Source organism: Stenella coeruleoalba (assembly GCF_951394435.1).
Source record: "Stenella coeruleoalba genome assembly, chromosome: 7".
Taxonomy (NCBI): domain Eukaryota; kingdom Metazoa; phylum Chordata; class Mammalia; order Artiodactyla; family Delphinidae; genus Stenella; species Stenella coeruleoalba.
In genome coordinates, this window is record NC_137153.1 from 53,681,061 (window position 1) to 53,707,641 (window position 26,581).

The 26,581-nt window shown below is 37.9% G+C and overlaps 1 protein-coding gene across 3 annotated transcripts in view; it reads right to left on the minus strand.

Annotated features, from left to right (window-relative positions):
- The window catches only part of FOCAD (focadhesin), a 314,675-nt gene that overhangs the window by 237,605 nt on the left and 50,489 nt on the right, over positions 1-26,581 (minus strand). For all 3 annotated transcript variants that reach the window (XM_079927956.1, XM_079927958.1, XM_079927959.1), the window contains exon 5: positions 18,843-18,947. In XM_079927956.1, the coding sequence (XP_079784082.1) occupies positions 18,843-18,947 (105 nt within the window). The remainder of the gene's footprint in view (positions 1-18,842; positions 18,948-26,581) is intronic.

Sequence of the window (26,581 nt, forward strand, 5' to 3'; positions counted from 1 at the left end):
TCTCTTTCCAAACCTGGAAGGTTCCATTTCCTCTAACACTGCCCCAACCTATACGCACTATCTCTCCGTCTCTGTTCCCACTTACCCCCATTTTTCTCAGTATATGGTTCTGTGTTTCCCCAGTATACTTAAGGTGAGAAAAAAGAAAATATTTCTTCCATATCAAATAAACTCTGCAAATTATAAATTCTTGAAATTTCTGTTGAACAAGGACAAATCTTTTATCTGGGCTACATCGATTAAGGTACCTAAAAGACTATATAAAATAAAAGATCTGAAATGTGAAGGATCCTCATATAATGGGGTTTAAAAAAAACAGGAAAAAAGCACAAATTATTTTAAATAGTTCAAAAAGTCTACTAGAAATTGTAAATTCATTAGCTTTTTAAACTATGAAGTACTAAACAAAGTTTTGATGTGGCTTTTATTATTGCTAGTTTCAGGTGTACAGCAAACTGATTCGGTTATACATATATACATATGTATATATCTATATTCTTTTTTTCGATTTATTTCCATTTTAGGTTATTACAAGATATTGAATATAGTTTCCTGTGCTATACAGTAAATCCTTGTTATTTACCTATTTTATATATAGTAGTGTGCATCTATTAATCCCATACTCCCAATTTATCTCTCCCCTCTCCCTTCCCCTTTGATAACCATAAGTTTGTTTTCTATGTCTGTGAGTCTGTTTCTGTTTTGTAAATAAGTTCATTTGTACTACTTTTTTTAAGTTTATTTTTTATTTTTTTTTTTTTTTTTGCGGTACGCAGGCCTCTCACTGTTGTGGCCTCTCCCGTTGCGGAGCACAGGCTCCGGACACGCAGGCTCAGCAGCCATAGCTCACGGGCCCAGCCGCTCCGCGGCATGTGGGATCTTCCCGGACCGGGGCACGAACCCGTGTCCCCTGCATCGGCAGGGGGACTCTCAACCACTGTGCCACCAGGGAAGCCCTAAGATGTTTTTTGATGTGGACCATTTTTAAAGTCTTTACTGAATTTTTTACAGTTTTGCTTCTGCTTTATGATTTGGATTTTTGTCTGTGAGGCATGTGGGATCCTAGCTCCCCAACCAGGGATCAAACCCACACCTCTTGCTTTGGAAGGCGAAGTCTTAACCACTGGACCGATGGGAAGTCCCTGTACTGTTTTTTTAGATTCCACATGTAAGTGATGTCATAGAGTATTTGTCTTTCTCTGTCTGACTTACTTCACTTGTATGATCATCTCTAGGTCCATCCATGTTGCTGCAAATGGCATTATTTCATTCTTCTTTTATTTTTTTAACTTTTAATTTTATTTTGTAGTTGATTATCAATGTTGTGTTAGTTCAGGTGTACAGCAAAGTGATTCAGTTATACATATACGTGTATCTACTATTTTTCAAACTTTTTTAAAAATTAAAAATGCTATTTGAAAAAAAAATTCAAAGCATATAGATGCATCTATCTTTTTTACATAAAAAGAATCATATGCATAGTATTTTTCTTTAATCTTAATTTTTTTTTTTTTTTTGTGGTACGCGGGCCTCTCACTGTTGTGGCCTCTCCCGTTGCAGAGCACAGGGTCCGGACGCGCAGGCTCAGCGGCCATGGCTCACGGGCCCAGCCGCTCCGCAGCACGTGGGATCTTCCCGGACCGGGGCACGAACCCGTGTCCCCTGCATCGGCAGGCGGACTCTCAACCACTGCGCCACCAGGGAAGCCCTCTTTAATCTTAATTTTTAACCCAATAATATAGCACTAGCAATGTTTATAAAAAGAAAAAGATCAGTTACACCCAAATGATTTTTTACAACAGTCTTCTTGGTGGTTCTCAAAATGGGATCACCTTACCAGCAATATCAGCATCACCTGGGAACTTGTTAGAAATGAAAATAAATTCTCAGGCCTCAGCCAGACCTAATAAATAGCTCTGCAGACAATTCTGATGCACTGCTATAAAGCAGTGGTGCTCAACCCTGGCTGCACGTCTGATTCATCTGTGGAGCTCTTTTCAAAATACAATGCCCAGCCTTCAATTATACTGGGGTTGCTAGGAGTGGAACCCATGCATTAGCAATTTTTTAAAACTCTTCCAGCAATTCCAATGTGTTGCCAGGTTGAAAACCGGTACAAGTGAAAAACCACAGAAGAGGGAGGTTAGGAGTTGGGAAGTTTTCTGATTTTTCTCTCTCTTAAACAGAAAAGTATGGCAGATCCATCACACTGAAACCCTCATGTTAAACACCTCTCTGACACTACTACAAAGTTTCTGGTTATTATAGCACCATCTCTCTATTTTCTCCTCAACCTCACCTAATCTATTAGACACTAACTTCACATGCTGGCAGCCTCCTGTTTGTTAAAGCACAGGCTATTTCTGACTGATCAGATTACTGCCATTGCTAAGGGATCACTCCAAGCAACTTTTTATGCCAAAATTCAAAGATCCTATCAAAATCACATTTCCAAATTCCAAACTCTTTGGCAGTTAAACCTATCTAGAATTTGCTTCTGCTCTAGTTGCTACAGATATGAAGACACAAATGTTACAAATCCTTAAAGCCTCTCAGGTATCTCACATCAGCCAAACTTCTTAGATTACGAATTCAGTAGGTCATGTTCAAGTAAACATGAATAAAAAGGAAAGAACAGCAACTGCAATTATTTTAGCTATGGGTTTTCCTTCTGACAAGCACCATATTGAAATGAGGAGCATCAGATATGACCATCTATTAATCCTCCAGCTAATGGTGGCATTCATGACTATTTAAGAGGAAAATCCAACAAGTTGCCACATAGTTTTTGTGTGATCATAAAGCACTTTAGTGCTTTGCAATACTCTTCCCTTATAAGTCATCCCCTAACTCTTCCCACCCCTCAATTCCCATCCCCAAAAACTGTCAAGAATCTATCTCCTGTTTAAAAACTGTTAAGAATCTATCTCCTTTAAAAAACAGTCTTGTCCAGATTAAATCAGATCAACAGAGGTAAGAGATAGTAATTTTAAAGTAGGATTGGGAATGATGCATATATAGCAAACAACTCTGTTATAATTTAGCTTCTACCTCACTGGAATTGTGGGACCCACTCTGCTTTGTTGCATGAAGTTGAAGGCCTGCTTTGCTAGCACTGGGGTTCAGCAAATTCTTTTTAGTATCTCAGACTTAAAACTCTAAAGATGAGATTAAGAAGAATATAAAATAGGGATTTATCCCGATTAATTACTGACTTAGACATCTGGATAATTAACTTTTCCAGAGAATTGATTATGTCAGACCCAAGTGGAAATACTGTAGGAATAATATACAATATTGATTCTAAGAAGTTAAAAACCTCGAGGGAGAAAGGAAGTCCAAATTAAAAACATTGAATATGACTACTGATTAACATAGATTACCAATATTATACTATTTCAACTGAGTACAACTAACTTAAAATCAATTATAATTGCCAAAATTTTGTTTTAATACTTTGAGCAAAGAATGAATTTGAAGCAAAGAGCTAAATTCTCCCTTGTGAATCATCAAACTGGTATGTGAATACACATATAAAATAATATGTAAAGCCTTATGCTTTATAGAATGGACACAGTTTTTAATTCAATATACTTTATCGTGCAACTGCCATACATGAGGGGTTCTCAATCTTGGCACTATTGACATTTGGAATCAGATAATTCTTTGTTGTTGGCATTGTTCAATGCACTATAGGATGTTTAAGAGCATTCCTGACCTCTACCCACTAGACGCTAATAGCATTCAACCTAGGCACATGACAATCGAAAATGTCTCCAGACATTACCAAGTGTCCCCTGGGGCCACAGTTGTCCCTGGTTAAGAACCACCGCACTAGGTAAAATGGCAAGCACTATGAGGCACAAAACTCACAAAAACACGGTACTAGCCCTGAGTTATTCAAAAAGACTATTATCCCACCTTCATCCTTCTTTATACTGAACCAAAAGCAATCAATCGATCATGCTCAAAATTTGAAGATTCTTATGGAAATATAATCATCAAATATTAACATTAGATGCACAAGAGTAACGGTAGAGTAGAAACTAGAAGACTTAAAATGGAAAACAAATGTAAAATTATTCCTTTGCAAAACATAGAAGCATGTTCCAAAATAAACAAACGGCATTAAATATTATGCATGCTAATTTGGTATGATAGAAAATAGAGTTATTTTCCATTTAAAATATTATAACTAGAGCATTTAAAATGTCATAAGGAAAGCAATTATACTCCAATAAAGATGTTAAAAAAAAAGTCATAAGGCTAAGTATAGTTCACTCCTGAAATATTCAAGGATTGATTCTTAAATTAATGGATTATTCAAGATTTTTCTTTTCTTTCTTCTCACTCAATGCTTGTTAGCCACTTCTTTCAAGTACCTCACTTCTTTCAAGTACCTCCAACTGAGAAAGGTCAAGGTAAATGGAAGACTCCACAATTTAAAGTAAATTTTGCTCTTCATTAGAAGGACTGTTGATCAAAAAAAGAAATAACGTGGTACAAAAGAACACCAAAACAAAACCTGGGTTATGCCTTAAAATGTCAATTATACCCAAACCTGGTATTCAAGGCATAAAGAGTGAGTTGCCTAAAACACTTTATTCAAAGTGATAGATGGGTTGAACATACAATCAACCTGATCACTTGTAAAGCAAACAGTGACAGACAGTAAGCTCTACAATTATGAAAAACAAACACAAATGTGGGACACTGAAATCATTATTATTATTTATATAAGCAGGGCCTACACAGCATCATCCAAATCATTTACTGTTATGCTGCCACAACCATGTCTCAGAAGAAAGACTAGAAGTGGAGAGGCGACATGAAATAGTGGGAGAAAAACACTGAATTAAGAGTCAAGAGTTCCAAATTCACATTCTGTCTCTGCAACAAACTGTGTAATCTCAAGCAAGAGAATAACCTCTCTTGGGCAAAGTTTCTTCATCTGTAAAATGAGGAAATCAGACTAAGTACCTTCCAGTGCTAAAGTTATAGAACCCAGGTCACCCATTAAAGCCCTAATCTTGGTACTGCTCAGGACCAGAGGTGGAACCAAATCCTGTAAAGGCAGAAACCAATAAAGATGGCTCTCAACTATTAATAATTCTATGCCAAGCTTAAACGGCTTTAAGGCCAACGTCTAATAAAATCTAGGGCCTCAAAACAGAGGTCTCCTATTTTTATCTCAAAGAAATAAAGCATCTTATATTTTTTACTTCAGAGAGAAATGCAGTGCTATATCCAGAATAAGTCCACAGAAAATTTTAAATCAAGATTTCCTAGCTCTTGAGACATCCAGTAGATTCTGTTTTCTTCTTAAAAGAGAATAACATTGTTTCTAAAATTGAAATCAATACAAACCAGGCAATCAGGTCACCCTTCATTGGCCTCTAGTGCCTGTAATTTCTTCTTCAGAGAGAAATGTGGTTATTATTATTGTTGCTGTTGTTGTTATTGTTGTTATTTTTCTGCCATAGATGAGCCAATTTGTTGTATGTTCTTTGGCACTTTCCCATTTCATGATTTGTAAATGTTTTAACTGCCATTTTAAGTAAAGCATTTAATACAGTAACTAGCACACAGAATATTCCATAAATGGGGTACTATTATGATTATCATGCAGGTAAATTTTTATCTTAAACTAGAGCATAAGCAGCTTGAAAGCTGGGTGTCTATCTTCTTATTCTTATGTTTCCCTTTCAGCACCAAATGCACATCTAAAATAAATGTAACAAACACACACTTTCCCCAAAGCACCTTTTTAAACTCTTTGAATGGATCATGAAAAACCAACATCACAACCCCTCTAAGTACATTGTTTCAAAGTCCACATTGGAGAAAAAAAGCACAGAGGAAGCATGCAGAGTTGGTACCTAATACTTCAGGGCTCCCTGCCCTTTAATAACACTGTCAACAACACAGAGCAGTAAATGCATCTTAGCAGAATGGAGCGGGGGAGGGAGTAAATGATAAATTCGTGGTTCCACTAGACTAGCGCAAAGACAACAATAAAATAAGGTATGTAACTAGATTCACCTTTCCAAGTATAAATACATCAATCTTAATAGAAAAGAGGGAGCAAAAAAAAAAATTAGTCTTGTAGTAGGCAAAAAGCAAAAGTTACTTGTAACCTTTGGGTCACCTCAACCTTTCTGCTACATCTCTGAATGTAGGAAAGCTATGATTTGATTTACATCTTAAATTCAGCAATAGACACAGATTGCCTTTTCTGTGTGAGGAAACAATGCCTGCAGTCACGATGCATTTTCATGTATGCAGCTGTGACCCTGGCGCTTTCAGAAGCATAGCATAGCACTTACTACATCAAATATGCATTTTAAAAGCATTTCTCTACCTGCTCTGAATTTTGATTTGAAAGAGCTGGTTAGAAGCCAAAGTGGGATTAAAAAAAAAAAAAAAAAAGCTCTGCAGACTTTAAGATTAAAAATGCATAATAGGGACTTCCCTGGTGGCTCAGTGGTTAAGAATCCACCTGCCAATGCAGGGGACAAGGGTTCGATCCCTGGTCCGGGAAGATCCCACATGCCTCGGAGCAACTAAGCCCATGCGCCACAACTACTGAGCCTGCGCTCTAGAGCCCATGAGCCACAACTACTGGGCCTGTGCACCGCAGCTGCTGAAGCCCGCGCCCCTAGAGCCTGTGCTCCGCAACAGGAGAGGCCACCGCAGTGAAAGGCCCGCTCACTGCAGTGAGGAGTGGCCCTCGCTCACCACAATTGGAGAAAGCCTGTGCGCAGCAACGAAGACCCAACTCAGCCAAAAAAAAAAAAAAAAAAAGCATAATAAAAATTGTTAAGATTCCACAATAAAAAAAAAAAGATTCCACAATGAATATTACTATAAAAAAGAAAAATTAAACAATAATTGTGAATCATTATCTATCCTATAGAGTCTTAAGACAATGCATTTCATCCTTTCCAGAAAAAGACGACTTGGAGCAAAAATTATTTCAATTTTGACATTTTTGACTAATTTTCTTTTTTCTTTAGGTCTATAACGCAAATAGGGAAAAGATAAGATGACTTTGAAAAGAGACTTCATATCACAATGGTTCTGCCCTCACAATGAACCTTTCCCAGGATCCCTATTTTGAGAGGCAGGGTTTTAATGCAAAGGTGTCTGCCAATGTCAGAAGTCTGGAACTATTTTAGGTACAAGGTGATGGCTGGGGGGAAACACACAGATATGGAGGGGTCCAAAACGTCTATTACTAAGTTACATCCTTGACTGGGGGGGCAGGGGCGGCAGGAAACTAGAGATAAGATAAATAGGCTAAGGCAAAAATTACAACATTTTATACTCTTCAAGACATTTACTAGCAAATTACCATATCAATTTTCAAATTAAGCATGCACACTTAGAAGAACTTATAAAATATTTTCTAGTGGCAACTGCTAACTGGAAGATTGTATAATATGTATAGATTATTATTTAGGTCTGATTTTAAATCCCAAGTATAAACTCCAGGTGATTGGAACCATAAACTGTGAACAAAGACTTCCCTGGGTGGGAAAGAGGAGAGAAAAGAGGAAATGAAAACAGAAGCAAAACATGCAGTGCCACAGAAAGAATCAAACTGCAAAAAGATAGATGGGGGACTTCCCTGGCAGTCCAGTGGTTAAGACTCTGCATTTCTACTTCTGGGGGCTAGGGTTCAATCCCTGGTTGGGGAACTAAGGTCCCACATGCCGAAAAATAAAAAAGACAGATGGCCCTTGGAACGTATTATTGGCTATGCTTTCCCGATTACTGCCCTAGCTTCTTTCTTATCCTCAACTCTACTGAGCTTTCTCAGGGACAGATCTGACACTGATACCCCCTTCTTTCCCACCTTCTTTTTCCTAATTTCTGTAAAAAATTTCATTTATCCATTAATGCAAGAATTCACAAGCCCTCTGAAATTATGCAAAATTTTGAGTACATGTACATGTGTACATTTTCTAGGGGAAGGTACAAAACTTTTATGAGATTCTCAAAGAAGGTCCTGACCTCCCCTCCAAAAAAGGGTAAGTGCTAGTAAATTAAAGCTAAGTATACCTAAGGTAATTACTGCAATTCAGCCTTGTTAAACTCCCGCTTCCAAAAAAAACTATAAAGTACGCTTCTGTTTCCCAAAAAAAGTTATATATTATGTGCCTAGAAATGGTGGCTCCCCAACTACTGAAGTTTTTGTAACTTCAGCAAAATAAAACATATTAATGCATTCTAATGGTTCCAAACCCTATGGCAGCTTGACTGTAAAGTACAGACAATTTAATAATGGTGTCATGCTTCCTTTATGCTAAATAAAACCAAACATCTACACCTCAGGAGATCCCTTTAGATCATATATTCAACTGTTGAAATAATCAGCTCCCCAAAAAGCAAAATGCTTATTTTGACAACAGAAACATACGACAATAGCTGATGGTCAAAAAAATCAAAAAAACACTTGATTTTTTTTTCAAGTGTTACAGGATTCTAAGCAACCTCGTTAAGAAACAATAAATGCGATAAGGAAATTTGCATAGAAATGAGAAACAATAACAACTACTCTTAATTATACAATAGGAGGTTTATTTTCAGGAACTTAGGAAAAGTAGCTTACCTCCAGAAATAAATGTAAAAGGGAATAACACTGAAAATTCATTGGACTTGGTAAGTATACAAAAATATTACAGAATAAATAAAATGTGATATATCCATGCAGTGAAATATTATTCAGCCATAAAAGGAATGAAGTACTAAATCATGCTACAGTGTAGATGAACCTTGAAAACATTATGCTATGTGGAAGAAGCCAGACATAAAAGGCCACATATTGTATGATTTTATTTATATGAAATGTCCAGAAGAGGCAAATCCAGAGATAGAAAAGTAAGCAGTGTTTTATATCTATAGTAGGACGTATTAGAGAAAGACTGTTAATAGGTATGGGGCTTCTTTTGGGGGTGATAAAAATGTTCTGGAATTAGATAGTGGTATAGTTGAACAACTCTGTGAGTATAATAAAAACCACTGACTTGTACACTTTAAAAGGGTGAATTTTATGGTATACAAATTATATCTCAATCAAAAAGGCATTAAAAAATATTCCAAACTTAACTCAGTCATATACTATTTTACTGTTAATTAACCTCTTTCGATTTTAGAAAAATTCATATGTATCATGTGAAGCATACTGCCAATATAAATAATCATAATAACTTGGATTTCCCTTACAAAGAAAATAAGTTCAAATCAGAATCTCATTTATTACCTCAATATCCACGGTTGATATCTTAATTGTGCCCATTTTAAAGATGCAGATGTAGGAGGAAAGAAAGTTAACTGTCTTTGTCTAATGTCACTATGAAATAATGTAACATTGTTGAGTGTTTTAACCATTTGTCCAGTGATTTCCAAACCTATTTCCACATCAGAATCTCTTGAGACTTTTTAAAAATACATGGATTCTACGTACCCACACTGACTCCCACCCAAGCTTTCTAAATCAGAATCTATAGAGGTGGGGCTTCAGAATCTAGAGATTAAGTGAATTCCCAGGGATTCCTACTATGTCCACATCTAAAGCATATCTATATCTCGACTGCCACTAGTAAATCTGAAGGGAGTGGCAGAGTTGGGAAATCACCATTTTGAAATTATCACAGTGAAAATTAATGGGGGTGGGGCAGCTGTGAGTTTAACAAGGAACAGGATATTTTCATGGTCTCGTAGCATCTTCCGCATAGACTGCTTATTAGTTACAAGAAGATGATAACTATACAGTAGAGAAACCAGACATCACCTTGATGGAGTAATCAAAATTAAAATCACCAGTGAGTGGCAAGATGGACATCAGTGTCTCCAGATATGATATCCTGAGAAAGACATAGCATCACTTTTATAGTATTCAAAAATGTCAATGTTATAAAAGATAAAGGATGAGAAATTTTCCAAATAGTTCCAAATTTTAAAAGACTAAACAGATATGACAATTAAATGTAATATATGATCCTAAACTAGAGTCCATACACTAAAAATAAAAAGGAAAACGGTATGAAAGGACATTATTAAAACAAATGGCAAAACTGGAATATGGACCATAGATAAAAGTATGATATCAATGTTAAATTTTCTCGATTTGATAACTGTACTCTGGTTATATATGAGAATATCCTTGTTCTTAGAAAGCATACCCTACTGAATATAGGTAATCTACTCTCAAGTATTTTTTTAATTATATAGAGAGATGGATAGGATAACGCAAATATGGCAAAGGGTAAAAAAATTGATGAATCTGGGTAAATGGCATATGGAAAATTTTTGTACTATTCTTGCACCTTTTCTGGAACTTTAAAATTCTTTCAAAATAAGTTTAAAAATAAAACCTTCAATGACTCCCCACTACTCTTTTTTTTTAACAAATGTATTTATTTATTTATTTTTGGCTGCGTGGGGTCTTCCTTGCCGCGCAGGTTTTCCCTAGTTGCGTCGAGTGGGGACTACTCTTCGTTGCAGTGCACAGGCTTCTCATTGCGGTGGCTTCTCTTGTTGCAGAGCATGGGCTATAGGCACGTGGGCTTCAGTAGTTGTGGCGCACAGGCTCAGTAGCTGTGGCGCACGGGCTTAGTGGCTCCAAGGCACGTGGAATCTTCCCAGACCAGGGATCGAACCTGTGTCCCCTGCATTGGCAGGCAGGTTCTAAACCACTGCACCACCAGGGAAGTCTCCCCACTACTCTTTAAAGAAAGCCCAAAGCCTTTGCCATGGTCTTGTATCTGCTAAGCCATGCCCACCTCCCCTGGGCCTCTGTCTTGGCCTCTCCCTTCCTTGAACACTAAGCTCCAGGCACCCGGCCTCCTGTTAGTTCTCCTGGGGCACCAGGCTCTCTCACACAGCAGCAGCTAGGCACATGCTTTTCCCTAGATCTAGAAATGTTCTTCCTGCACTCTTCGCATGGGTGACTCCACCTCACACACCAAAATGGGTATAAGAGAAAATGCAAAAAGGGCTTAATGCTGAGAAGCAGCTAGTTATCAAAATTAAAACTGGAGCTATATTTTGACATCCACAACTACAAACTGGTCTTAGTGCACTTTGTGTCAGTATTTACCTTGGGACTTTCTCTTGTTTCTGTTTGATGGCCCTAAGGAATGAATGTATTTGCCTTAAGAGATAAGTGAAAAAAAAAAACCAAAAACGGTATGAATCACAAAGTACCTCAGTCTTTTGGACACACATCTTTAAGTTCTTAAAACTAACTCTCCATCTAAATAAACTCATAACACTGCACAAAGAGATGCACAAATACACATAGAGTACATAACTTTCATCTACTCAGGGTATCACCATCCATCACTATTGGCCTTATCACCCATTTCAGAGCGCACCATCTGCCAAAAACATTTAATATTCCCTTATTTCAGAAAGTACAGCTTGATGTTGATCAGACCAACCCTTTCCACAAATAAGATTCTCAACATTTGATATTTGTACATGTCAGCCACTGTCTGGCACATCAGAATGATGCACAAATTCTGGAACAAGCAGTTACTGCTCATGAATTCACAGCTATTTCCTCACTTCAGCTGAGGCAAGAGAGATCTTAAAAAGATTGCCATAATACGAATACACAGAGGAAAAATTAAAAGCAAAAGTACATGATAAAATTTTAAGGGAAAAAATGGCATATTACAGAGAAAATGAGCCTCTAATAATGTATGAATCATAAAAATTTAGTTTCGTCATTCTTGCTTGCAACCAAAATACCAGGCAAATGTTGGTTCTCTGCTGCACTTCCCATATGGTCAATGTTAGAGAATGTTGAAATAACTTAAACGTAGCGTGTTATTAAAAAGTGGAGTTCAGGGGCTTCCCTGGTGGCGCAGTGGTTGACAGTCCGCCTGCTGATGCAGGGGACACGGGTTCGTGCCCCGATCCGGGAGGATCCCACATGCCGCAGAGCGGCTGGGACCGTGAGCCGTGGCCGCTGAGCCTGTGCGTCCGGAGCCTGTGCGTCCAGAGCCTGCGCTCCGCAACTGGAGAGGCCACAACAGTGAGAAGCCCGCATACCACAAAAAAAAAAAAAAAAAAAAAAAAAGAGGTTCATGAACAAGGAGCTCCCCTTCAAACTAACCAAAAGAAAATTCAGACCAAACAAAAAGGGCAGGGGAAAAATAAGCCTGAAGTAAAGGATATCTTACTAGTCGTTTGTTTTTTTTTTAACTGATTAGTATAAAAATTGTTCACAGGGTGGGAATGTAAATTGATACAGCCACTATGGAGCAGTATGGAGGTTCCTTAAAAAATGAAAAATAGAACTACCATACCATACAGCAATCCCACTACTGGACATATACCCTGAGAAAACCATAATTCAAAGAGTCATGTATCACAGTGTTCATTGCAGCTCTATCTACAATAGCCAGGACATGGAAGCAACCTAAGTGTCCATTGACAGATGAATGGATAAAGATGTGGCACGTATATACAATGGAATATTACTCAGCCATAAAAAGAAACAAAATTGAGTTATTTGTAGTGAGGTGAATGGACCTAGAGACTGTCATACAGAGTGAAGTCAGAAAGAAAAACAAATACCGTATGCTAACACATATATATGGAATCTAAAAAAAAACGTTCTGAGGAACCTAGGGGCAGGACAGGAATAAAGACGCAGACATAGAGAATGGACTTGAGGACATGGGGAGGGGAAAGGGTAAGCTGGGACGAAGTGAGAGACTGGCATGGACTTATATACACTACCAAATGTAAAATAAATAGCTAGTGCGAAGCAGCCTCATAGCACAGGGAGATCAGCTCCGTGCTTTGTGACCACCTAGAGGGGTGGGATAGAGAGGGTGGGAGGGAGATGCAAGAGGGAGGAGATACGGGGATGTATGTATATGTATAGCTGATTCAGTTTGTTACAAAGCAGAAACTAACACACCATTGTAAAGCAATTATACTCCAATAAAAATGTTAAAAAAAATTGTTCACAGGTAAAAAGGGGCTTTTAAAGTTTTTGAAAACAGTTAAATGCCTAAACCAGAGGTCACAAACTGTTGCCCTTGGATTGCATCCTGTGAGCAAACGTGTTCGGTCTGCCTACCCTGTATTTTCAAAACTTGGAATTGCTTTCCAACATTTATTAGTGAGGATATTTCATATAAAATGTTATTAATATTGAAAGATCTGAAGGTCTGGCAACAATGAAGCCCCACTGCCTCACTGCAACAATTGGCCAGTAGTTCTCAGTTGAACCAGCACACTGGAAACCATCTAGGAAGCTTTGAAAAATTACCAATGCTTGAGGCTGACCCCTACTCATTCTAGGGAGAGCCCAGGGAACTAATACATTTAAAAGTTCCTCAGTGGGCTCTAATGGTGCAACCAGAATTGAGACTCCTGGGCCTAGAGTTTTACACTTGACATATGCTCTTCGTTTAATCACAGCAGTCAAATGTGCTTCACTGTTCTTCCAGTTTACCCCCATCCTAAAAGGCACTGGGAATTGAAACTCCATTTAAATATCCCCATTTAATCTTGTTTAATCCACTGAACTATAGAAGGGTCCAGTGACACAAAATGAACTTTATTGGCTACACACACTCTAATCTGATGTATCTCAAAGCACGATGGGTAGATCACTTCTGTATCCAAATCTCTTGTTAAAGTGCATGTTCCAGACACATATATGAAAAACTCTGAGCAAGAGCTCCTTATGCACTGTAAACACTAAATACCATCCTTGGTTTGTAGAAAGGTGCTGAGGGCTCTCTTCCCCTCCTGTTCCTACCAGCGTCTACTGTCTGACCATGCAGAACACTAACTTGTTGGGGTCATGGAATTACTCATTGAACAGAGAGCAGTGAGGTTTAAATCTCACTTGCATCCACACTTGGCTTGCTCTCATTGGATTGCTTTTCCATTAGAATTGCTGTTTCGTTCTGCTCTTGGACTCTCTAATGTCCATGGTAGACGCAGCAAGATGAACTTGGTGCCTCAGTGCCTAAGTTAGGAGCAAACAAACCTTTTGCCTTCCTAATACGGAACAGAGGCCAGGAGACATGATTAACCACCCAAGACCCCTCCCAGTCTACCCCAAGGGGCTCCCTGCAGCTAAGGACTACTAAGTTCATATATGGTACCACTAAGTTCCCAGGGGCTCAAGCAATATTGCTCAAGCATGATCCACAAATGACCTATATCCATCACCCAGCTGCTGTATTCCTGAGTCTCATTGCAAAACCTACTGAATGAATGAGAATCTCTGGCAAGTGGGCTTGAGAAGCTGTACTCATAACAAGCTCCCCAGGCGGTTCTTAGGCACAGGAAGTTTGAGAGCCACTGAGCTCTGGGTTCAACAAAGAGAAGACCCACTCTAAAGCTCCTTCAGGAAAGTCACAGGAACCAAGGGAAGCCCATGGCTAACATTCTGGGTCCTCACATCTCCCTCTCTCTTCACTCCCTAACTGGAACGACTTAAGCAATTCAGGGCAGACCCATTTAAAATGACAACATAAATACCCAGAAAAGAAACAGCTGGATCATGTGGCAGTTCTATTCTTAATTTTTTGAGGAATCTCCAAACTGTTTTCCATAGTGGCTGCACCAATTTACCTTCCCACCAACAATATATAAAGGTTCCCTTTTCTCCATATCCTCTCCAACACTTATTTCTTGCCTTTTTGATAATAGCCATTCAAACGGGCATGATGTGATATCTCACTGTGGTTTTGATTTGCATTTCCCTAATAAATACAGTGATGTTGAACATCATTTCCTGTGCCTGTTGGCCATCTGTAGGTCTCCTTTGGAAAAATGTCTACCCAGATCCTCTGCCCATTTTTTAATCAGGTTATTTCGTTTTTTGCTGTTGAGTTGTACAAGTTCTTTACATATTTTAGATATTAACCCCTTATTGGATATATGATTTGCAAATGTCTTCTTTTGGGTATTTATCAGAAGAATATGAAAACACTAATTCAAAAAGGTATATGCACCCCAATGTTCATCACAGCATTATTTACAACAGCCAAGATATGGAAACAACCTAAGTTACCCATTGATGGATGTATGGATAAAGAAGATGTGGTACATATGTACAATTAAATACTACTTAGCCATAAAAAAAGATGAAATCTTGCCATTTGCAACCCCTGGATGGACACTGAGGGTAGTATGCTAACTGAAATGAGTCCAACGGAGAAAGACGAATACCATATGATTTCACTCACATGTGGAATATTAAAAATAAATAAACAAACAAAATAAACCACACAAAAGCAAACAAATAGATACCGAGAACAGATTAGTGATTACCAGAGGGGAAAGGAAGTAGGAGGAGGGAGAAACAGATAAATGGGATCAACTATACGGTGACAGATGGAAACTAAACTTTTCGTGGTGAGCATGCTGTAGTGTATATAGGTCAAAATATAATGTTGTACACATGAAATAGTAATGTAAACCGCTGTTACCTCAATTTTTAAAAAAATTTTAATAAAAAATAAGATGACCACATATTCTGTTTTACTATAATTCAAATTAATCAGCTATTAGGACAAAAAGAAGTGAGAAACACTTAAAATCCAACTGTATAGTAGCAGAGTCCTTAATACCATAAAAACACAGATGAGTTTCATGCCCAGAAAGCTTATAATTATTTGTCATACTACTTCCATTTTAAATCAATCCTACGGCATAACCAGGGAACACCTTTCAGCGGAGTTCTAAGCTTCTCGTATCCTTTTTATGCTTTCATACAGAGCTCATCAGCCTTCCTCTCCAAGGCTGGATGATATTGCTAACCAACATGTGGCAAAGAAGATTCTAAAACAGCATGACAATTTTATGCTTGACTCAGGCAATCATAGCTCTCTTGAGGGAAATCTGCTCTCCAGGCTCACCTCTCCTGTGTTTCTGCCCACAATCCCCCCTGGAGGAACTTAAGACTCTTATACACTTGATTACACTCTACTGATTTATAGTGCCAAACAGCCATCCACATAAGGGCCCTCCATAAACATTACTGGATTATGCCAACTCAGGTGATTGATTCTGGTCCTCTTAATGTGCCACCACTCTACAAACCTTATATATCCAGTATGATTTCAGCTCCTCAAACTAGGCTCCCTATCCACACCTTGCATCTGTTGTCTTCTGAAAACAAGACTGCAGTTAAAAGAACCAACTACTGGAGAAAACTAATTCTAAATAGGAAAACAGGTGAAACATTATAGGTAACTGAAAGTTTAGCACTTGCACACAGTGAGGACAATCAGTATGAAAATGACACTAACTCTGATTCTTCTGTGTGACGGAAAATTTCCTTCTATCATCATCAAAACTAGTGCTTCTTAAACTTAAAGGTGCCTGTGAACTATCTGGAAAATCTTACTAAAATGTGGACTCTAATTCAGATAATCTGAGATGGAGTCCGAGATTCTGCATTCCTAACAAGCTCCCAGGAACTGCTAATGCTGCTCATAGCTCTGCTACTTATAGCAGGTGGGGAAACAGCAGCATCAGCGTCAGTGTCAGTGTCAGCATCAGCATCACCTGGGAGCTTGTTAGACAAGAATCCTGAGTCCACCTTAGACCTAAGGAAAGAGAATCTGCCATTCAACAAGGTCTCAGGTGATCAGAATGCATAGTAGACAGCCGCTAACACACCATCTTATACTCACTGTCAATCAGAATTGCCTGGGACCTTTTTGAAACTACAAAAGCTTAGGCCTCATGGCAGAGAATCTAATTCAGTTGGTCTAGGGTATTTCATTGTTCCTATTTTTGTTTGTTTTTAGGCATACCCAGGTGGTTCTGAGCAGCCAGTGTTGAGAACCATTGAATTAAAAATACCCAACTGGGTGGAGGAAAAAATAGAGCTACTGCTAATCGGTGAGGAATTTGAGGGAATGATGAAAATGTCCTAAAATTGGTTATTGCAATGGTTACATGACTCTGTGAATATACTAAAAACCATTGAATTGTGTCTTAAATGAGTCAATTGTATGGTATATGAATTATTCTCAATAAAACTGTTATATAAAAATGTAAAACTTCAATAGCTTTCCTATTTTAAAATAGGTAAATAACTCCAACTGAACAACAATGAAGTGGAATTATTTTCCATTCTGGAACTCTGGCCCAAGAGGTTGAACTTCTTTCAAAAAAAGAGAACACACGTGCTTATACGACTCATCTAGAAACATTAAGTTCTGCTCATCTACTCCTTAGGTTCATTTCTGGTTAAGGTAATGCATATTTTAAAAAGAAAAGCAAATTTATCAATTTTGAAAACTTTCTCCTGCACACCCAAAGTTTCCATAGTATTTTCAAATAAATAATTTTCCTTTTGCTTCCCCAATTTAAAATAAACCAAGTTAACTAATAAGTTAACAATGAATTAACTAATCCATTGTACTACATTCTTCCATCTTTTCTGTGTTTTTGAAAACATTCAAAAAACATGTTAACAGGGACTTCCCTGGTGATCCAGTGGTTAAGACTCCATGCTCCCAATGCAGGGGGCCCGGGTTCGATCCTGGTCAGGGAACTAGATCCCGTGTGCCACAACTAAGACCCGGCACAGCCAAATAAATAAATAAATAATTTTTTAATTAAGAAAAAATATATAAAATGCAAATCTGACCTTGTTTTTAAAAAGTGACTTAAGAAACTCTCGATAATGTGCTCATAAAAATAAAGATGATAAATAGCATTAAAATATCAGGAAAATTATACTCCAATAAAGACATTAAAAAAAATCAGGAAAGATCACTGTAATATATGAGACACTGTTTACTTATTACCAAAAGGAAAGTACTATAAATATACGTAAGTAATAGGTACCACGTATTATTATACTTTGGAGAGGCACGCACAGCTTCTGATAGCTGTGGTGTCAAATGCTCAAAACTGCAGGTCTTGTATGCTCAAGCCAATGACAGTTCACAGGTATGATTTACTTTCCCTGTTGGATCGCCATAGCCTATGTAGGTCATTTTCCCCCAGAACCAGTGCCCTTGTTTCTGGTCTCATGGTCTCATTCTTTTGAAACGCATATTCTAGATGCATCACTGAACAGAGTTTTCAGGACAATATACACTGGTTACATGGCACCTTCTGGGATCCCCTGCTCACTAAGGAGCCCCTCTCTTAAGAAATGACTTTCTAGGACCTTCAAGGCAATGGTTAAGGTCACCTTCAAAAGTAAGCATGACGCCTTCCCTTATCCAAACTCTCCCATAAAATCCAATATATTTCAACATAACTGTTGCTGTGTATAGTTTCTTTTAAAATAATTCTACCATGTTACATTCTGTAGATGACCAAAAAAAAAAAAGGCAAATCAATGCTCCTAAGTACTGACCTTGCCCTGGGTAATAACCCTTGAATAGTCCTCCTATTACTTTTTATAGTGAGGAAGTTTACCCTCCTGCCTAAACTAAGCCCCTCCTGCTCTTAGTACATCTGTCCAATGAACTCCTCAGTTTTCATAGTATTGGGAAGATGGTTCTATATCCCAGAGCAAAACAAATGACCTGAATTTTGGATAAAAGATTCCAATTTCAAGGAAACAACCCTGAAAGCCACGTTGTAGTCAACTCTATCTCAATATATAGTAGTCAACTCTATCTCAATCCTGTCTCTTTGAAATACTAACTCAGCATATAGTAGTCAACTCTATCTCAATCCTGTCTCTTTGAAATACTAAGAGAGGGCAAGACTCACAGTCCTTGCTGAGTTAAATATACTAATTCTTAATGGATTAGCATGTCTCAATTCATAACTTATTTAACAATTCACCAAAAAAAAAGTTTCAAAAGAAAGGAGAAAAGGCATACCTAATATTATATATATCCTGAATATTCTTCTCTCCACCATGTCCTTCCTTAAGAGCTTGCATTTGTAATAATTTCATAATGGCTTTTATCAAGCCGTGTGTATCCCTGTAAAGAAACACAACAACATGTCAAATGTTATAAAGTGAATATTCCAATCAGGTACGTAATCCTACCACTTTTAAATAGTTGAACACTTGCCACCCACACTGAACAGGAGCCATCCACACACACCCAGCTTACTGCACAGCACAGCCAAGAATAGGCCTACAAGCTCCCATTCAACACATTGAAAGGAGGAGCAGTGGAGCCAAAGAATCAAACCACTAACCTATCAATCACCTCCATACATGCACTTGGGGGAAAATCAATCAGGAAAAAGGAAACACTAACCCACATAACTGCAGGCAGTGACCACATCAGTTACCCGCACTGAATAATCAAGTCCTTCATTTATAAATATTAGCAGACCATGAATAATAACCAGACATATGAAATGGAACAGCCACTCAAAAAAGTGGGCCAGGGGACCAATCAGAGAAAATAACCCCCATTAAAACAAAGTTAATGGAAGTGGGGAACAGAAATTTAAGTTTTCTCATCCTCTGTAACAGGCAGCAGGATAATAAATCAAAAAGAAGGCCTGCCCTTTTTTATTTTTTTCCCTGTTATTAATTATTTTAAATTGTGAAACAGGATTTTACTCCAGCATTACTGAGGTAAAACTGACAAATACAATTGTAATATAATGTGTACAACATGATTTACATGTACATTGTAAAATGGCTGCCATAATCAAGTTAATTCACACATCACTTCACAGTTACTTTTTCTTTTTTTTGGTAAAAACACTAAATACTCTCTTAGCAAATTTCAAGTACACAATACAGTACTGTTGACTACAGTTACCACGTTGTACATTAGATCCTCAGAACTTATTCATCTTATAACTGGAAGTTTGTATCTTTTGACCAACCTCTCCCCATTTCTCCCACCCAGCCCCCGGCAACAATATCTGTTCAACTTCTTTTTTTAGATTCCACATATAAGTGGTACCATCCAGTATTTATCTTTCTCTGTCTGGGTTATTTCACTTAGCACGATACCCTTCAGGTTCATCCACGTTGTCACAAATTACCCTGCCCTTTTTAAATAAGATGCTCCTTCGGAACAAAAAAGAAATCTTAGAAATAAAGATTACCCGTTAAATTTTTAAAAAGTAATATTTTGAAAATCATGGTTGTTCATATTTACAGATCATCTATTGTAAGCTAAGTACTCTCCTAAGAGCTTAACGTGTATTGTGTCACTGCTACCTAGAAATCACTTTCAACAATCATCGACAGGAAGACACTGGAACTCACCAAAAAAGATACCCCACATCCAAAGACAAAGGACAGGACAAAATGAGACGGTAGGAGGGGTGCAATCACAATAAAATCGAATCCCATAACTGCTGAGTGGGTGACTCACAAACCTGACAACACTAATACCACAGAAGTCCACCCACTGGAGTGAACGTTCTGAGCCCCACGTCAGGCTTCCCAACCTGAGGGTCTGGCAACGGGAGAAGGAATTCCTAGAGAATCAGACTTTGAAGCCTAGCGGGACTTGATTGCAGGACTTCAACAGGACTGGGGGAAACAGAGACTACACTCTTGGAGGGCACACACAAATTAGTGTGCGCATCGGGACCCAGGGGAAGGAGCAGTGACCCCAGGGGAGACTGAACCAGACCTACCTGCTAGTGTTGGAGGGTCTTCTGCAGAGGCAGGGGTTGGCTGTGTGTCACCATGAGGACAAGGACACTGGCAGCAGAAGTTCTGGGAAGTACTCCTTGGCTTAAGCCCTCCCAGAGTCTGCCATTAGCCCCACCAAAGAGCCCAGGTAGGCTCCAGTGTTGGGTCGCCTCAGGCCAAACAATCAACAGGGAGGGAACCCAGTCCCACCCATCAGCAGACAAGGAGATTAAAGTTTTACTGAGCTCTGCCCACCAGAGCAACAGCCAGCTCTACCCACTACCAGTCCCTCCAACTAGGAAACTTGCACAAGCCTCTTACATAGCCTCATCCACCAGAGGGCAGACAGCAAAAGCAAGAAGAATTACAACCCTGCAGCCTGTGGAACAAAAACCACATTCACAGAAAGACAGACAAGATGAAAAGGCAGAGGGCTATGTACCAGAAGAAGGAACAAGATAAAACCCCAGAAAAACAACTAAATGAACTGGATATAGGCAATCTTCCAGAAGAAGAATTCAGATTAATGATAGTGAAGATGATCCTGGACCTCAGAAAAGGAATGGAGGCAAAGGTCGAGAAGATGCAAGAAATGTTTAACGAAGACCTAGAAGAATTAAACAACAAACAAACAGAGATGAACAGTACAATAACTGAAATGAAAAATACACTAGAAGGAATCAATAGCAGAATAACTGAGGCAGAAGAACAGATAAGTGACCCGGAAGACAGAATGGTGGAATTCACTGCTGTGGAACAGAATAAAGAAAAAAGAATGAAAAGAAATGAAGACAGCCTAAGAGACCTCTGGGACAACATTAAATGCAACAACATTTGCATTATAGGGGTCCCAGAAGGAGGAGAGAGAGAGAAAGGACCCAAGAAAATATTTGAAGCGATTATAGTCGAAAACTTCCCTAACATGGGAAAGGAAATAGCCACCCAAGTGCAGGAAGCGCGGAGAGTCCCATACAGGATAAACCCAAGGAGAAACATGAAGAGACACACAGTAATCAAATTGGCAAAAATTAAAGACAAAAAAAATTATTGAAAGCAGAAAGGGAAAAACGACAAATAACATACAAGGGAACTCCCATAAGCTTAACAGCTGATTTCTCAGCAGAAACTCTACAGGCCAGAAGGGAGTGGCATGACATATTTAAAGTGATGAAAGTGAAAAACCTACAACCAAGATTACTCTACCCGGCAAGGATCTCATTCAGTTTCTACTGAGAAATCAAAAGCTTTACAGACAAGCAAAAGCTAAGAGAATTCAGCACTACCAAACCAGCTCTACAACAAATGCTAAAGGAACTTCTCTAAGTGGGAAACACAAGACAAGAAAAGGACCTACAAAAACAAACCCAAAACAATTAAGAAAATGGTAATAGGAACATACATATCGATAATTACCTTAAACGTGAATGGATTAAATGCTCCAACCAAAAGACACAGGCTCGTTGAACAGATACAAAAAACAGGACCCATATATATGCTGTCTGCAACAGACCCACTTCAGACCTAGGGACACATGCAGACTGAAAGTGAGGGGATGGAAAAAGATATTCCATGCAAATGGAAATCAAAAGAAAGCTGGAGTAGCAATACTCATATCAGATAAAATAGACTTTAAAATAAAGAATGTTACAAGAGACAAGGAAGGACACTACATAATGATCAGGGATCAATCCAAGAAGAAGATATAACAATTATAAATAAATATGCACCCAACATAGGACCACCTCAATACATAAGGCAACTACTAACAGCTATAAAAGAGGAATCACCAGTAACACAATAATAGTGGGGGATTTTAATACCTCACTTACACCAATGGACAGATCATCCACACAGAAAATTAACAAGGAAACACAAGCCTTAAATGAACCAAAAGACCAGATGGATTTAACTGATATTTACAGGACATTCCATCCAAAACAGCAGATTACACTTTCTTCTCAAGTGCACACGGAATATTCTCCAAGATATATCACATCTTGGGTCACAAATCAAGCCTCAGTAAATTTAAGAAAATTGAAATCATATCAAGCATCTTTTCTGACCACAACGCTATGAGATTATAAATCAATTACAGGGAAAAAAACGTAAAAAAACACAAACACATGGAGGCTAAACAATACATTACTAACCAACCAAGGGATCACTGAAGAAATCAAAGAGGCAATCAAAAAATACCTAGAGACAGATGACAATGAAAACAGGACAATCCAAAACCTATGGGATGCAGCAACAGCAGTTCTAAGAAGGAAGTTTATAGCAATACAATCCTACCTCAAGAAACAAAAATCATCTCAAATAAACAATCTACCTTACACCTAAAGGAACTAGAGAAAGAAGAACAAACAAAACCCAAAGTTAGTAGAAAGAAAGAAATCATAAAGAACTGAGCGGAAATAAATGAAGTAGAAACAAAGAAGACAATAGCAAAAATCACTAAAACTAAAAGCTGGTTCTTTGAGAAGATAAACAAAATTGATAAACCATTAGCCAGACTCATCAAGAAAAAGAGGGTGAGGACTCAAATCAATAAAATTACAAATGAAAAAGGAGAAGTTACAACAGACACCGCAGAAATACAAAGCATCCTAAGAGACTACTACAAGCAACTCTATGCCAATAAAATGGACAATCTGAAGAAATGGACAAACTCTTAGAAAGGTATAACCTTCCAAGACTGAACCAGGAAGAAATAGAAAATATGAACAGACCACTCACAAGGAATGAAATTGAAACTACTATTAAAACTCTTCCAACAAACAAAAGTCCAGGACCAGATGGCTTCACAGGCTAAATCTATCAAACATTTAGAGAAGAGCTAACACCCATCCTTCGCAAACTCTTCCAAAAAATTGCAGAGGAAGGAACACTCCCAAACTCATTCTATGAGGCCACCATCACCCTGATACCAAAACCAGACAAAGATACTACAAAAAAAGAAAATTACAGACCAATAACACTGATGAATATAGATGCAAAAATCCTCAACAAAATACTAGCAAACAGAATCCAACAACACATTAAAAGGATCATACACCATGATCAAGTGGGATTTATCCCAGGGATGCAAGGATCCTTCAATATAAGTAAATCAATCAATGTGATACACTATATTAACAAACTGAAGAATAAAAACCATATGACCATCTCAATAGATGCAGAAAAAGCTTTTGACAAAATTCAACACCGATTTATGATAAAAACTCTCCAGAAAGTGGGCATAGAGGGAACCCACCTCAACATAATAAAGGCCATATATGACAAACCCACAGCAAACATCATTCTCAATGGTGAAAAACTGAAAGCATGTCCACAAGATCAGGAACAAGACAAGGATGTCCACTCTCACCACTATTATTCAACATAGTTTTGGAAGTCCTGGCCATGGCAATCAGAGAAGAAAAAGAAATAAAAGGAATCCAAATTGGAAAAGAAGAAGTAAAACTGTCACTGTTTGCAGGTGACATGATACTATACATAGAGAATCCTAAAGATGCCACCAGAAAACTACTAGAGCTAATCAATGAATTTGGTAAAGTTGTAGGATACAAAATTAATGCACAGAAATCTCTGGCATTCCTATCACTGATGATGAAAAATATGAAAGAGAAATTAAAGAAACACTCCCATTTACCCTTGCAACACAAAAAATAAAATACCTTGGAATAAACGTACCTAGGGAGACAAAAGACCTGTATGCAGAAAACTATAAGACACGGCTGAAAGAAATTAAATATAATACAAACAGATGGAGAGATACACCATGTTCTTGGATTGGAAGAATTAATATTGTGAAAATGACTATACTACCCAAAGCAATCTACAGATTCAATGCAATCCCTATCAAATTACCAATGGCATTTTTTACGGAACTAGAACAAAAAAATCTTAAAATTTGTATGGAGACACAAAAGACCCCGAATAGCCAAAGCAGTCTTGAGGGAAAAAGATGGAGCTGGAGGAATCAGACTCCCTGACTTCAGACTATCCTACAAAGCTACAGTCATCAAGACAATGTGGTACTGGCACAAAAACATAAATATAGATCAATGGAACAGGATAGAAATCCCAGAGATAAACCCACACACCTATGATCAGCTAATCTATGACAAAGGAGGCGAGGATATACAATGGAGAAAAGACAGTCTCTTCAATAAGTGGTGCTGGGAAAACTGGACAACTACATGTAAAAGAATGAAATTAGAACACTCCCTAACACCATACACAAAAATAAACTCAAAATGGATTAGAGACCTAAATGTAAGACTGGACACTATAAACCGCTTAGAGGAAAACATAGGAAGAAAACTCCTTGACATAAATCACAGCAAGATCTTTTTTTATCCACCTCCTAGAACAATGGAAATAAAAATAAAAATAAACAAATGGAACCTAATGAAATTTAAAAGCTTTTGCAAAGGAAACTACAATCAAGACAAAATGACAACGCTCAAAATGAAAGAAAATATTTGCAAACGAATCAACGGACAAAAGATTAATCTCCAAAATATATAAATAGCTCATGCAGCTCAATATTAAAAAAACAAACAACCCAATCCAAAAATGGGCAGAAGACCTAAATAGACATTTCTCCAAAGAAGACATACAGATGGCCAAGAAGCACATGAAAAGCTGTTCAACACCACTAATTATCAGAGAAATGCAAATCAAAACTACAATGAGGTATCACCTAACACCAGTTAGAATGGGCATCATCGGAAAATCTACATACAACAAATGCCGGAGAGGGTGTGGAGAAAAGGGAACCCTCTTGCACTGTCGGTGGGAATGTAAATTGATACAGCCACTATGGAGAACAATATGAAGGTTCCTTAAAAAACTAAAAACAGAATTACCATATGACCCAGCAATTCCACTACTGGGCATATACCCTGAGAAAACCATAATTCAATAAGAGTCATGTACCACCATGTTCATTGCAGCTCTATTTACAATAGCCAGCTCATGGAAGCAACCTAAATGCCCATTGATAAACGAATGGATAAAGAAGATGTGGTACATATATATACAATGGAATATTACTCAGCCATAAAAAGAAATGAAATTGAGTCATTTGTAGAGACGTGGATGGATCTAGAGACTGTCATACGGAGTGAAGTAAGTCAGAAAGAGAAAAATGAATATCGTATATTAACGCATATATGTGGGACCTAGAAAAATGGTACAGATGAACTGGTTTGTAGGGCAGAAATTGAGACACAGATGCAGAGAACAAACGTATGGACACCAAGGGGGTAAAGTGGCGGGGGGGTGGTGGTGGTGGTGATGAATTGGGAGATTGGGATTCACATGTATACACTGATATGTATAAAATGGATAACTAATAAGAACCTGCTGTTTAAAAAAATAAATAAAATAAAATTCAAAAAAAAACAAAAAAGAAATCACTTTATCTCCAGCCAAGACAAGACTTGGACTTAATTAATTGATATCTTTTGGGGCAATTACGTAAGATGTTATTTAGTGTACTCTTTCATGGCATTTAAAATTTTACAGCTTATGAAAGGTTTGGTCGCACTGTCCCATACAGTAGCCAATGGCCACATGTGGCTACTGAGCACTTGTAACGTGGCTAATCCACATTGGGATGTGCTGTTGTGTAAAATACACGCTGAATTTAAAAGACTTAGAACACAAAAGAGACTGTAAAATATCGTGTAGTTTTTTATACTGATTATATATTGAAATAATATATTTGAAATGTGGGGTTACATAAAATATATTATTAAAGTTAATATCAACCATTTCTTTTTACTTTTTAATACAGCTACTAGAAAATTTTGAATTATAAATGTGGCTCACAGTTGTGGCTTATAGTACAATATATTTCTATTTCATAGCACTGCTGGAGACACTCACATGGTTTTTTTCCTAAGTGGATTCTTTGGTGAGCAGTGAGGTTTCTCTTGCAGTTGAAGCATTTCCCACAATCTATACAACAGTATGTTTTCTTTTTCACATGGA